This window comes from Crassostrea angulata, chromosome 10 (genome assembly GCF_025612915.1).
Source record: "Crassostrea angulata isolate pt1a10 chromosome 10, ASM2561291v2, whole genome shotgun sequence".
NCBI lineage: Eukaryota > Metazoa > Mollusca > Bivalvia > Ostreida > Ostreidae > Magallana > Magallana angulata.
This window is the reverse complement of record NC_069120.1, coordinates 2,672,838-2,688,733: the sequence shown is the minus strand read 5'-3', so window position 1 is coordinate 2,688,733 and position 15,896 is coordinate 2,672,838. Positions and strand designations below refer to the sequence as shown.

The following is a 15,896-nucleotide window of genomic DNA, read 5'->3' as shown; positions in this document are numbered from 1 at the left end:
TAAAAAATATGGAGCTCAGACCCACTCTATAAAAGAAAAAGCATTGAAGTTATAAAAATGACACTATTTGGAGGTTTTTGACACGCGTATGCCAGTTTAAAACAACCTATTGCAAGTATTTAAAATATTAAAGGGTTACAAACCGATGTTACGTTAAATATACATTGTTTTTTAATTATTTTTTTAAAAAAAGTATCAGATTTATTGATATTTTAATTTTGCAGTATCTAATCATTCCTCCTATGGGCATTTTACACGCCTTATTCACCCATCTTCTTTCTCTGGAAAAGTGAGACTAGACTTAAAATTGGAACAAACAAACTCTTATTAACGTGGGCGTAAGTATCCAGTGGCAGAAAGGTTTCTCGTAATGTAATGTTTGGACTTTCTCTGTGCCTGGCGACAACTTTGAGTTCATTTGAGGTCTTACTTTATAAAGGTCGCCTTCAAACCCAGTCAAAAGTTTTAATGTAAATTTTGTGCTTCCTAAGCTTTTAATCTTTGAAACCGTTCTATGGATTAAGAATCATAAATCATTCTCAACATTAGAACCCTTAAATGGACCGAGACACGATTTGACTTAAAATTTTCAAATTTTATTTTTCCATTTTCAATGTTTATAATAATAAATATAGAAGTTTATATTGCTATGTCAAAATTTGGAAGTCAAGTATCAAGTTATAAGCAAGATACAGAGTTCATAATTCTTTGTTTTTAAACAAAGCTCGAATATTTTTTTTTTACATATGTGTTGTATTGGTGTAAATTTTAATCCAATGTATTTTTTTGTTGATAATAGTATTTTTGAAGATATTGAATAAGTAGTTTAATTTTTATTTCATGTCATTTTGTCTAAGACATGGTAATTCTCTACATTACATTTGTTGTAAACAACTATTAGACATAAGACTATATATATATATATATATATATATATATATATATATATATATATATATATATATATATATATATATATATATATATATATATATATATATAAGAGAAATGAAAATATTTTATTTTAAATAAGAGGTAAATTTTGTGGTTAAAATAAGTATATAAAACATATCTCTATATCTCTTTGTTATGAGGTCTTATAAACACTTAAAAAAACAACACATAAATAGACAGTCTTAGTTCTGTAAACACTATCTGTAAATATCTGATGTGAAGTACATATAGTTGAAGTCTAGAGGGAAACTGTCTTCCTGTTCCATTACATTCATGAGGCTGGACTCATCTCCAGGGGTATAAACTTGTTTCACACTTGACAACTATTGTCAAGAATGTTATTGTTTTACTCGATACATAAAATATACATTTTCATATATACGTACAGTGTGAATGTGCCGCTGTTCTTGAGAGACACTATCATCGCTTCAGTTTAGCTGAAGACGCTGACCGGTGAGTTAATATTTTAACTTCAAAATTAAAACAATGCATGGTTATTTTCAAAACGAATATTCTTACACTAACTTGCGTAAAGGTATAGAAAAGCAGTTATGAATTTAATGAAAAACATTTTTTTGTCTTTCCTTGCTTTGAAGAGTTCAGCATTTCAAAATGTTAGCTATTCTCCTCATATTGTAAAACATTAAGAGATAAAGATAATAATTATTAAATAAAAAACAAATCAATCAGGAGAACTTATAATATAGATTTCACGTTTGTAATGTTAGATACGAATATTAATATAGACATACATTTATTGATAAAAGTTAATTACAGCTGGGGTGAGGTTAAAGTGAACGTGAGGGGTTCTAGGGCCCAGCATATATATCAGTTAGAGTCAGATATGGTGTTCAAGGTCATAGCCCTAAACAGAGACCGGTTCTGAGGATTAGATTTCGCAAAATTAATTAGTCATAAGTATTACTTGCAGGGAACTTATTCTGAAATTTTTTGTGATTAACGCTAAAATTGAATTTCACATATCTTAATCTTTTGAGGATAACTAAATGAAAATGTTTAGTTTTTTTCTAAACACTATTGTGGGATGAGTGTATCTGTTTTCAGAGATACAATCGCCGTAAAAATAGAAAAGCCCATTAATGACGCCTAGCTTTAACGCTTTATAGTCAAATCACTTGACTTATCCTTCCTTTACATTTCATTTAATTGGTGTGTGTGTGGCCATCCTGTACAATGAGGGAAGTAAACATTGCTTGCTGATTTGCCTACGCAAAAAGTAACCAAAACTGCTGCAAAAAGATACTAAAGCAAACTGGTAAAACGGGCAATTTTAACTACTGTGATTTTTACGACTTTAAGTTACGCGTTATGGTTTTTTTTTTACAAATAAGTATGTCTGAAAAAGAACTGGCTGCGTTAACGCTGGTTAACACATTGAATGTGTTAACAAACAAATCCTGTGCTCAGAAAATCTTTTCTGTGTTAAAAAGATCATAAATTTTTATGATATCACCAGACATAATAGTGTTTAAAAATACCAACAGCAATTATTCAAAACTTTTATACCTTTTTAAAATGAAACTTTATTATATAATAAACCCTTTCAAATCAGTTGTAATAACATTTTAGTTATCAGACTTCCAATCTATCAGATATAAAATATGATACCTATGGATGGACTGCGTTAAATTCACTCAAATAAATTAATAGTTGGGCTGTCAATTTAAAAAAAAACCACGGAGAAATAAGTATCAAATAAGTATCTTGAACATAACTTTTATTAGTGAAATCGTGAGTGAATTGATGTTGATAAAGAAAAACCTCATTGTTTTTTAATCACAGACGAAACTTCAATTCCTTGCTATGATGGATTTTGCCAGAGTGGGCGAATGTGTCGCTTTACTGCTCATTTTTCTGTACCCAAAGTATCATCATACATATGAAAGGGACAGTAAAGGTAGACAACCTTATACAATGGGTCTTTACTTATTAGCCTTATCCTTGACATTTCAGCTGTAAAGAATATTGATATAGGCTATGATTGCTGCATAATTTAATCATGTTTATTGAAATAATGATATTATTTATATACAGTAAAATAAAGTTTATTCTTATCGTAATTTTAGTAATTACACATACTATCAGAATGCTATCAGCATTTCCATAAAGGTTTTAGCACACGTTTGAATATGCAAATATGTTTCAATTTACATTCCTATTATGCATATAATTATGTTCAAGAAACAAAAAAATATTTTTTTTCCAAATAAGTCTGTATTTCAACATATGGTGTCATGAAATAAGAAACTATAAGGACTGCTAGAACCGTTTTATATGACCAAAACATACATTCTGTAAATGTATGACTAATTTAATATATTTTCTCAATTGTTTCGGTAAAGCAACAGATTCTCTAGATAAAGAAGCAGCATCAGAATTGGGTAAGGGATACGTAATCATTAAAGACTATCCAGGTCACAGGTATTGTATGTTTGCTCATCGTAATAAGCATCCGTCGTCTATCGGTTGAAACTTAAAAAACATATTTTTCTTATAAATTTAAAGCCAGCTATTATCTATTTCCCTTTAATTTTTAAAGGCATTTATTTGTGATAGTTGAATCAATCTGGTACGATGAGAGTAACGTTACAGAATTATTTTCTGAAACTCCTTTGGATACCAGTTAAAACCTCACAGCACATATATCAATATGTTTGAATAAATGACGGGTCACTTTGATATTGTCTTGCTCTTTATTGAGATAATTGGTTTAAATGGTATTAATCTTATCATTTTTAATTGAATGTGCGACAACAAACTTTAATTTTTAGTTTCAATTCACAATTATCTAAAAGGAATAGAATATAAATAGTTGTTGTTCTTCGACAGATTTCCAAAAGGAAATATAGTTTAAATGGGGTTCTCTCTTAGACATATTCATAGAACATACAAAAAGGACATGGAAGAATGCTTCTCGGTATTGTACCCTGTATGGCTCCGACAAGGCTCCCAATTATGTAGACAGCTTCCAAGATATACCACATCAAGTAAATATGGATGACAGTCTTCACTGGGTAGGAGCCACAGCCACCTTCACTCCTTGGTTAAAATTCTTGGGTAAATACAACAAGAAATGTCCATTATGAGAGAGAGAGAGAGAGAGAGAGAGAGAGAGAGAGAGAACAATGATATCCATGTACATGATGTTTGTGGCGCTTATCAGTGTATTAATTGTTTTAACTCCCTTACGTTTTCAGGATGCTACGTTTATTCGTCGGTATATTTTGGTTCTTTGTTCAAAAGCCGCTCTTCTGTCATCGGTCCGGTAGCTGATTGTTACTTACAATGTAAGAGCAAATTTGGAGTCAGTGTAAGTACATCAAATGGTTATCTTCATCGCTTGTATAAGATAACTGCAGTTTGATACAGCTAAGTACACGTGACTTTTAATGTTGATATGATGGGTAATGCGTTAATTGAACATTTAGGCTTCTTACAACGATAAAACATAAGTTGTAAAACTTAAATCTTGACTTCAGATAGATTGAATATGCATGTCAAACTAGAATGTTGGCAGACAATTTTCATAGCCAAATAGTTTTAGACAGAATATATAAACAGAAAACCATTTTTACAATAAAAATCATGTTATCGTGAAATTACTTTCATCCCCCAATATTTACATGTGGAAAAATGTTTCCTAATATGAACATATAGATTAACGAAAAACTTTTTCAAAACGTCACAATGATCATAGCACGCGTTTATCGCTTGTCGCGTGGATTATTGTAATAATACAATATCGGTAATTTTAACAGATCTGAACGATTTGTCTTTCTCAAACGTAAATATGCTAGTAAGTAATAAACAGCAATGCTATAAAGTTCACCGGAATATGAAGTTGGTTGGTACGTGCTCAAATTTACTGAGAAGCCCTTTGGGCTTGACAGTATTTGATCACGTGACCAATCAACTTCATATCCCGGTGAACTTTTTAAATTGCTGTTTGTTACATAGAGAAACTTTCAGAAAATAAAAACTTCTCAATGAAAAAAATCAGTAAACTAAAAGGATAATTGATTCGTTTTATAATGATTCAAGATGGTCTCCCCTTTCAAATAAATGAACAATTGTTGATTCAACATTATTTTGTGTAAAGTGATAATTAATACTTTTTTATAGGAGACGCGTTGCTTCTGTTCCTGGAAGTTGAAAGATAGGCAACTAAATGAAACATGTGAATTAATGACGTCTAGTATCTTTTACACTGACGTCATCGGAACCGATGCGCAGGGATATTTTGACTTAGATTATCAGATTGCAATGTACGATATTTATGACGGCACCATCAAAATAAAAGGTTTAAAATCTATATTTGTCTAAATCTCTATTTACCTTGTAATAATAATATAGTTGATGCTTTCCTCAATATGTAAATTATTTATTGTACTTATTGTAGACAATTCTGACGGATGTCTGATGAACACTTTTACTGGCTTCAGCTCCTACCCATGTGACTCAATAGGTACAACATATGGTTAAATGTAATCGACAGTTTTAGAAAATATTAGTAAATGTCTCAAAAAGCATTAACATATGTAAAATCTGAAAATACATTTATTCAGTAAAACGAAAAAAGTAAAACATTTCTATTTTGAAACTTCCCTCTATAGCAGGTTTCAAGAAACATAAAAACGTCGATTGGGATTTTTTGCATTGCACACGACATGAAAAGTACTTGGATGATAATGTTGAAAATTTGTGCGAGGAGTCCAAAGAATATCTGAATAAATTAAATAAGTCTCATTATGAATATCTGAGTATAAAAAGGGAAGGTGTGAAAAAAGGTAGTTTAGAATGCTTGCCATGTTTTGATTTTGATTGTTTTCTGTGACCAGTTTTTGTATTCATTAAGAAAACACAAAAGTACTGGAAGCAGAAACTTGAGACAGGGTACATGTATATTAATATTAATTGTCAATATTGTGGAATATACAAACGAGGTTCTTTCGAAACCTTTGGTTCGACGTGGAAAACGAATTTATATCCTATATTATACAAATTTTTAGAATTCTATTGTTTTACTAGTAAGATAAATTTGATACAAAGAACTAAAAATTAATATCAATTGAAATTGAAAACCAATGGCTAAAATATTAAGAAATAGGGATTTTGACATTTTATTTATTTACCTCATTCAACCTTACATTATTTTGACCAAAGATGTAAACAATAAGTACGGCTACAGGAGGTTAATTGTACGGACATTTACACCCGGCTTGTTAACTAATCAGATCTCGCATTAAAAGCGACATAAAAAAATAATGCTTTCTATGATCCATCTTTTTTTTCAAAATTATATACACCCGGCTATATTTTTTATACACGTGTCATAGGAAATCTAGCGTTAAATTTACTAACAATTTGATTTTCAAAGACAGTGCCATGCGCACATGGACCGAGGCCATCATTGGGGGTTTGACATCGAATGGCGGGTCGTTACAGTGGACCCCCTTTGTACGCCGGCGATTTATCAGGTGGGCTGAAGGTAAGGGAATACCCACGGCACTACAATGATGCCTTTCAATTACATTGATAAAGGTAAAAGAAAAACTATTTAGTTTTTTCGATTTGGTTATTTAAATATGATATTTTTTATTCAGAAATTGACCCTAATTTGAAAGAAACGGAATGTGTCAGTGTCAGGGAAACAATGAATAAGAAGAAATATGACATGGTTATAAGACCGTGTGATGAAAGAATCTCCTCCATTTGTCGAAAAACAGATGGTAAAATTATTGTTCCATGATGACATATAAGAGAGATTTAACAAACCAACGTGAAGGCCTACGTTAACGTGTAAAAAGGAAATTATTTACATTACGTAATTGGTAATAACGATCGAATTTCTACACTTATGTATATGGGTGAAAATAAACGTGTAAATTGCAAAATGTCCGTTGGACGAACTTGCAGCTTTTATATTTTTCTGTTGGCTATTTAGTAGAACATTTTTTAAAATTTTCTCATGGTTGATAATTTAATGCTAACTCTGATAATAAAAACAGAGAAATAAAACGTATTACATAATTAAAAATTCAATATGCTTACTATCTCTAAGAAAACGCGTTCTGTAATTTAAAAAATAAATTAGAAATTTTTACCATATTTCTTTGTGTTTAATATTGTTGAGGTCTTATTTATGGAATAATATGTTACTTTCTTCATAGGTATCACCTTTTTGGAATTTCTTGAAGGAGTTGGAATATTTTTTGGAGTAGTAATTGCAATTGTTATATTATTATCAATAACTGGAATCCTATTGAAAGGAGGAGGGGTGTGTATCCGTGATTATATCCAAACACTAAGGTAGGATTCTATATGCATGTACCACATTTATTGTGCAATTCTTTTTATGTCAGTTTTCTTACAGGTAGAAGGTTTTCTCTGTTCTTTATAATACATTAAAATTAAGCATAATATCTTGAATTACTTTTTGACTCTCTATTACATCTGGTAATAAATCGCTCTTTTAAGAGCTGGTATCAGCATTATACTTCAGCAACTTTGGCCATATAGAATTTGTAAGAGATTTCAGCTTTCAAAACATACTTTTTTCTAAAATTAAATGAAAAAATCAATAAAATTTATTTAATTTTCAATTTAGAATATGTTTTAATTTTTGCATGGATTTTTATTTAATCTTTTCATCTGACTTTCTAATCAAATTCTAGTTTTGAAGCTTACAGTATCAAGTTAGCTTTTCTGACCAAAATTTGTTCGTTTTCTGTCGTCGTCGTCGTTCTTCGTACCGTTATCTTTACCACATCATCTTTTTTTTTTCTTCAAAATTACTTGACCAATTTCATCAAAACTAGGTTGGGACCAAAATTTGGGTGGTGGTCAAATTTCCGAAAGGGAACATAAAGATTAAAAAAAATAAAATTGGTGATTGAATTTTTACTGAATAGTAGATAGTAAAAAAACCTTTATTAAACTTTTTCTAAAAAACCTTTTTTGGTGAGAAAAGCTGGAACTAATGAAGAAGCATTCCAAGGTAGTGTAATTTCAAGTATGTTCAAATTATGATATTTGTGGATAAGTTGGGGCCACAGCTAAGGATTGAACTCAAACATAGAAAGAATTTTAAAAAAATATCTTAAAAGTTTCTTCGCAGAGACAACGTTGCAATAAAACCTGACATTTCTAAGGAAGCATCCTCAGTTACTGCGGATAAAATTGCTCGATTAATTGTCAAGGAGCTAGGTACATTTTCAGTCATATTTTGCCCTATTTTAAAGTAATATTTAAAAACATTCCAAAAAATGAAATGTAACATTATTTACACAAGAATGTCACAAACAAAGAATCTATAAATAGTTACATGATTAAACTTTCACAAAAGTGATTGTGACATCAGAAACAGTGCATTTCCCCGTAATTTTCTTACAACTGAATAGAAGACACTAATAGAAAACTATGTCTGCAGCCGTCGCCCAAGATAAGACTTACGTTATAACTTTATCATGTGATATCCCATAAAATGTATTAATTTCCTTAAAGGCGACGGTTGCAGACACATTTTTTTCCTTTAATAAAACTATTTTGTGACTGCATTTTAAGAAAAATGACAAAAGGTTGAATTCATTATTCTTTTCTTTAAAATAGGATAAAAGTGTATAACTTGATACTTCACATACACATTTCAAGAAGGTATATGTACATTTTCATGAAATTTAAACAACTTTTGAAACTTTGAGCAAATTTTGAAAAAAAAACCGTATATACCTTCTTCTTTCATCACAATAAACAAAGATTGAAATCCTCTACCTAAAAACCAATTAGCTATAAAAGCAAAAACATATGTGGAACATCCTCTTGTAGTGTAGATTGAGAGTTTGCTCAAATCATGATCCCCAGGGGTAGGTTTGGGCCAGAAAAAGGAGATTCTCTTTTAACATAGATATAAATAGAAAAAAAGCTTGAAAAATCTCTTCTCAATATCCAGAAAATCTGAAACTTTTGTTAAAACATTTTTAAGTATAGAGTAAATTAAAGTTTGTTCAAATCATGATCCCCAGTGGTAGGGTGGCGCATCAGACGGAAGTTTAAAATTAGAATAAATTAAAAAAAATCCTTTTAAATATACTTTTTATAACAATGTGGCCTCAACAGCTGAAAGTTTTGTGGAAGCATTCTCAGATAGTGTAGATAAACAATCCCCAGTTGAAAAAATTGGCATCAATGACGGGTGAAATTTTTACATTGAAATACTGAGTATAAGGGAATATTTTTCGTAAAATCATCTTGACACCTGAAACTTCTGTACAACCATCTTTATGTAGTGATGATTTAAGTTTGTGAAGGTCACAATTAGAGGATTGGGGGAAAGGGTGTAACAAAAATAAATTAAAAAAAATCTTTTAAAATCTTCTTTTCATAAACCATTTGGTTAGAAAAGCTTAACCTTGTGTGGAGGCATTTTCAGATATTTTAGATTCAAGTTTGTTTAAATCATGTGTCCCGGGGGAAGGGTAAGACCACAATTGGGGTTTAATTTTTACAAGAGAATAAAAAGAGAAAAATCGTAAAAATATTTTTTCAGCAAGCATACTACACTGAATTATTTAGATATTTTGGTATTGATTGTTTAAATTTGTTTTTCTTGTGTGTTACAGATGTGTAAAAAGCAATGTCGTGTTCAACTAGTTTGCACATTCAATGCCAATTGATATCGTGGTGTTTTTATTTTAAGGCATAGATATGCTGAACAAGTGCAACATCCTAGAGTGTCTTCACCTCGGGATACTTATATGACAGAATCAACAAGGCGTCAACGCAGCAGACATCAAGATATCATGTAACACAATCTCGAGAAACCAATCTTACGTTTCATTGTGATTTATACATATCATACCTTAAGATATTTTTAACCTTTATTGCAGTGAAACTCATACCTAATTCTTAACAAAATTGATAATTCTATTAGAAATTCGTCAAATATTAGCAAATATTTAACAGTTTTTAGACTTTAAAATAGTATCAGAATGTATGCTTAATATCAATGTATGGTAGTTACAAGCTGAAGCAATGATAATTATAATTTGTAGAAACATTTTAACTTTCTATATTGTAATTGTTATCATATTTTGATGACCCCCTCCCCACCAACACTTTTAAAGATCAAACAGCGCCACCAAGCAGCAGTAACTGGTCTACGACCAGCTTGTACGTTATAGCATATTGTATTACTTTGTACCAATGAAAAAAACAACAAACTCTAACGATAAAAAGCATATAATCTCTCTAGTCCATCCTTTGAAAAAACAAGAGTTGTAAAAATTAACATATTACGTTTATTACATCAACGGACTCTCTCTCTCTCTCTTTCTCTCTTTCTCTCAATGACGACGTGATTAAGTTAACATTAAACTATTTCATATATATATTGGTCAATGTGTTTAGTTTTCATAATACTTATTACAGGGACCTGACCAGGTACAATGAGGATCAAACAGCGCCACCAAGCAACAGTGACTGGTCTACGACCAACCAGTACGATGTAGCATATTCTATTACTATTTACCATTAAAAAAAAGACAAAGTTTGACGAAAGAAAAACATCTTATGTCTGTCTGTCCTTTAAAAATACAAAAGTTATAAAAATTCTCTCTCTGTTTCTCTCTCACTCTCTCACAACTATATTCGTATTTGTACGTTAATAGAACGTATACCAAAGATAAAAATATCTATAAATTATGTTCAAATATAATTACTTACTGAAATAGTTTCATATTTGTTTTAAAGATATCCTTTTTCTGAGCCAGTACAGACGGCTGTATCACAGAAAGTTTATTTCAGCGAACTGACTAGACCCAACGAGGGTCAAACAGCGCTTCAAAGCTTATTGTCTCCGAGCGAGCGGTATGAAATAGCATCGGGCTCGACGATTCAATCACCTTTCGGACACAATGAGAGCAAGAGGACACTTCTGAAGATTGACAGTGGTGAAGACGACACCCCACGGAGCAAACAAACAAAGAAAAAGAAAACCCCTGACGGACTCATGTGAAGCAACTTGATATTGCTACAGTTTCTTAGTTACTGTAGTAACATCAGTGGTTTCTGATGAACACCGATTTTCATGAATTACATCGCTGATTTGATTTAGAAATTTAGATCCAACACAGATATGCCACTACATAATATATGGATAAGATATTTTTGTCGACAGATGAGCATTCAAAAGTAACTTCTTATTTTTGCATTTAATGAATCGTGCATATCGATATTATTTATAATATAATAATATTTATGTGTGATCCAAATTTATTTAAAGTTATTTTTTAATATAATAATAATTATGTGTGTACGATGGTTTGTCCGATATATGTGAAATTGTTCTTTTGTGTTATCCCTTGCCATGTTATTTTTGTAATAGATCATTATCTTTTGTAATTTGTTTTTTTTAAACATTGCATCATTCTTTAAAGATCAGGGGAATACTGCAAACACGATTTTAAAGTAAAGCGAAGGAATATTTACTTTTGTCTTTACCTCGGAAAAAATGAAAACATTTTCTTTATATATTAAAGTATAAAAAATAAAACATAATGAAAATGGACATATGTTGAACCTCAAAACAATAGGGGAAAATGTGCAAGATTACTGATCATCCATGTTAAAGGCCATTAGGGTTGGTTCTCGTCCTAAAAAGAGGAAAGTGCCCTCTTGGCAGCCACCCGCCCGTCAATATCACCATTTGAATAACTGGAGTTTTCCTTTTGCAAACCTGGTCAATAGATGATATACATGTACCATGTGTCCTTAAAAATGAACATGCTATACATGTTTATTAGTTCGTGGTTTTGATTTTTGAGAACGCTTTATGATACTTAATCCATAGAACGATTCAACTCAAAACATTAAAAGCTTAAGGAGATGCTGGCACAAAATTTACATTAAAACTTTTGACTAGGTATTGCTAGGATTATGATTTCTAATGATTAATTTAAAAATACCAACTGTTGAACTTAGTCATTTTTGGCAAAGTTTTGCATATAGAGTACCCTTTTCTCTGGATAGGTAGTCATAATCAATTCAGGGTTGACAAAAGAATTCTAATGATTAATTTAAAAATACCAACTGTTGAACTTAGTCATTTTTTGCAAAGTTTTGCATATAGAGTACCCTTTTCTCTGGAAAGGTAGTCATAATCAATTCAGGGTTGACAAAAGAATTATAGATACTGTTCACACAAAAGATAACCCGGTTTGCTGTCACATTGACAGCTTTTCTATCGTTCAAAATTTAAATGATTAAAACGAATTTAAAACGGTTGTTGTTTGTTGCAAAGGGGTGGTTCAAACAATAATCTTTCTTTTCTGAACAAAGACTACTTGGCGACGTATAAGTATTTTTCCTGATAGATAGATAGATAGATAGATAGATAGATAGATAGATAGATAGATACAGAGAGCATTTAAAATATATATAATGATCAATAAGAGATTGTAATGTTTGCAAACTGTGCGTGTTATGTACGGAAGCGCATCAGGGCCTAAACCTGTTGTAATATAAATTATACATTATCATACTTTTTATCGTCTTATCAACATATAAAATATTATGTCGTTTTATTTATGCAAATATTTTGCATTGTATTGAAATGAGTTTACATAATTTAAATAATCTTATTGTATTTAAATAGTTTTCTTGCCATCTGCTATATAGACTTAACAAAATACGGAGTTAAGAATTATACTTGTAAATAAAAAACGGTTTTTAGTCATATCGAGATAAAAATGTTGACATAGAACAATGAAAATCTATACATTGTAGGCATATTGACATAAATATATTTTAATTTCTTTGGACCATATTGCAAAAGTATTGTTTTCGATTGAATTTCGTGGGGGCGGGAGTTCTGATGGTGCGTCACAAATTTTTGATACAATTTTGATTTTGATACCAAATAATTATTGTTCTTTGGTTTTTATTCAAATCAAACCGTCAAATAGTCTATAGTTGCCGTCTACAGCTAGATTCAGAGTGAATTTACGTAAATGAACCATCAGAACACCCGCACCGGCGAAACTCAATCGATAACAATATTTTTGCAATAGGTTTCCCAGAAATGAAAGTAAATTGATATCGACATGATTTTAAAGCTTTTATTTTGTTCTTTCTATCTCAATATAATGTAACCACATTCCTAAATAAACATTACAAACTTCATATTTTGTGAGGTCGATAACGCAGATAGCAATATAACTGGTAAAAATTATTTAGGTGATTTTATTTCTGTAGAAATTGTAAGCTACAATTCAATATATTTGCATACTTGGAGGTTATATTAATCTTTATGTTACAATTCAATAAAAAAGGACAAATCATAAGTTGAACACAACAAGGGTAGGACCCGAGCCGCTTCCGTAGTGGTTTGTAGTTAAAATAAGTATATAAAACAAACCTCTATGTTATGAAATCAAGATTATAACACTAATAAAAACAACACATAAATATAATAGTCTGAATTCTGTAAACTCTGTCTGTAAATATCTGGTGTGAAGTATATGATTGAAGTCTAGAGGGAAACTGTCTTCCTGTTCCATTACATTCATGTGGCTGGACTCATCTCCAGGAATAAACTTGTTTCACACTTGACAACTATTGTTAAGGATGTTATTGTTTTACTCAATACCTAATATAAATTGTGAATACATGGTGAATGTGCCGCTCTTCTTGAGAGACATTATCATCGTTTCAGTGTAGCTGAAGACGCTGACGGGTGAGTTAATATTTTAAATTCAAAAATAAAACAATGCATTGTTATTTTCAAAACGTATTTTCTTACACTAACTTGCGTAAAGGTATAAAAAGGGTAATTAAACATTCTAAACAAATGTTTTGATGTGCTTACTTATGTTTATATTTTGCATAATGGCTAATCAATGTTTATAGCAGTTATGAATTTAACAAACAAAAACATTTTACAGTCTTTCCTTGCTTTAAAGAGTTCAGCATTTCAAAATGTTAGATATTCTCCTCAAATTATAAAAAATAAGAAAATGAAGAAAATAATAATAAAATAGAAAAAAAATCAATCAAGAAAGCTTATAATATAGATTTCACGTTTGTACTGTTAGACACAAATAATATGTAAACGGTGTGACCGTTGGACCGAGTGCAGATTTTACACAGTGCAGTTTGATTTTTGTAGAATAAAATTTATTTGAAATGCACACAGTAGGATCCGCCTGGTTGCCTGCTCAAAGCATTAGCCAAAGTTTAACGAAACGTCGCGTGCTCAGTCTACATTATGACGTCATGTTTCAAACGTAATACACGTTTTGTCTTCGGAAATAGCCGAAGAGAGTTACGTTATTCCGAACTTCTTTTAATTTCTTCTTTCATTGTTTATCAATTTAATTCATATAAATGCCGAGGTAATAAAATTGAATACTTTATTCAGTATCTAAAAGACCAGTTCCTTGATATTAATGTTTTTATTTTCCATTCGATAATTTGGTAAGACATACATTGAACTAGTCGTGTTTCTTGACTGAAGCACCATTGAAACTTATCCCGTGTCCACTTTTATTTCTTTTGATTCAAATTACCTTCTATTTAAATACTGGAACATTTTAATCGAGTTTAGGGGCAACAAACATCGATAAGTACCGGTCCAATAATGATCGAATTAACTTTTTAAAAACAACATGACTGCCGATATGGCGGCGCCCATGGCTGAAAGAAATTTCTTTTGGCCTTAGTACCACTGATTCAACTTTCATTTTTCAATGATTTTTTATATATACGTGTTACCATTAATACTCGCTTCGCGAGGCGGGGTTGGCCCGCCTCTCGCTGCGCTCGGTATTAATGATATAGATATATTAATATAAGTTAATTACAGTTGTAATGAGGTTAAAATGAACGTGAGGGGTCGTTCTAGGGCCCAGCAGATATATAAGTTAGAGTCAGATATGAGTTTAAGGTCATAATCTTAAACAGATTCTGAGGATTAAATTTCGCAAAATTAACTATTCATACGTGGGTATAGTCCACAAATGCATTTTCCATAGGCGATAATGTTAACGTTAGGGTTCATAGCTCCGGCCCTAATTTTCGTTCAGCAACGAGGGACCTCTTGAATGAAAGCTCATAAAATTGTCTCTTTCCTGTTAAAATTTCGTGGTTTGAAGTCAGATTCTTTTTTTGGCAAAATGCGTCTATATTGAAAAACTCTGAAAATGAAAGTAAAAGTAGGGAATTTCTCAGTTTTGGAAAGGGTGTACATCAAACAATTTCAATTTTTTTTTCAAATGATAATTTAATTTTGACACTTGTTTTTAAAATTGAAAATCCTCTTTTCTGACATGTGTCAGGCATTCTGATTTAAAATGTCCCAATAAATGTATATACACCCTGCAAGTATAGGGACTATTTTGCTTAAAGGCACTACTTTGTTGTCCTACCGATTCTAAAAATATTTAGACGGATATACCCAAGTATAACTTGCCGAGAAAGTATTCTTAAAAAATTGCGATTAACGATAAAATTGAATTTGACATAATTTATATAAAACTTTTGAGGATAAATAAATAAAATTGTTTAGTTTCTTCTAACCACTATTGTTAGATAAGTGCACTTTGTTTAAAAGATACAATAGCCGTATGAATTGAATGCCCATTAATGATGCCTAGCTTTAACGATTTATAGTCAAATCACTTGACATATACTTCCTTTACATTTCATTTAATTGTTGTATGTGGCCATCTTGTGCAAAGTAAACATTGCTGAGCCAAAAACTAACCAAAACTGCTGCAAAAAAAAATACAAAAGCGAACGGGTATAACGGACAATTTTTACTAATGTGATTTTTACGGATTTTAGTTACGCGTTAAATTATAACAAACAGGTATGTCTGAGAAAGAACTGGCCGTGGTAACGTTCGTTTACACTTTGAATTCGTTAAC

General features: G+C 30.9%; 1 protein-coding gene across 6 annotated transcripts; it reads left to right on the top strand.

The window, feature by feature from the left end:
* The first annotated feature begins 1,273 nt into the window (after positions 1-1,273).
* Positions 1,274-13,572, top strand: LOC128168007 (uncharacterized). Of its 6 annotated transcripts, none has more exons than XM_052834052.1 (13): positions 1,274-1,407; positions 2,758-2,872; positions 3,318-3,356; positions 3,847-4,032; positions 4,173-4,285; positions 5,098-5,275; positions 5,375-5,440; positions 6,353-6,463; positions 6,579-6,704; positions 7,146-7,284; positions 9,671-9,775; positions 10,402-10,477; positions 10,723-10,876. In XM_052834052.1, exons 2-13 carry the CDS (start codon positions 2,779-2,781, stop codon positions 10,735-10,737), a joined length of 1,248 nt encoding a protein of 415 aa, XP_052690012.1. In that variant the 5' UTR covers positions 1,274-1,407; positions 2,758-2,778; the 3' UTR covers positions 10,738-10,876. The 6 variants fall into 6 exon arrangements, with proteins under 6 accessions (XP_052690012.1, XP_052690011.1, XP_052690010.1 ...); XM_052834051.1 differs by having other exon boundaries at positions 1,275-1,407; positions 10,402-10,470; positions 10,777-13,572; XM_052834050.1 differs by having other exon boundaries at positions 1,277-1,407; positions 3,324-3,356; positions 10,402-10,470; positions 10,723-13,571.
* The last annotated feature ends 2,324 nt before the right edge of the window (positions 13,573-15,896 follow it).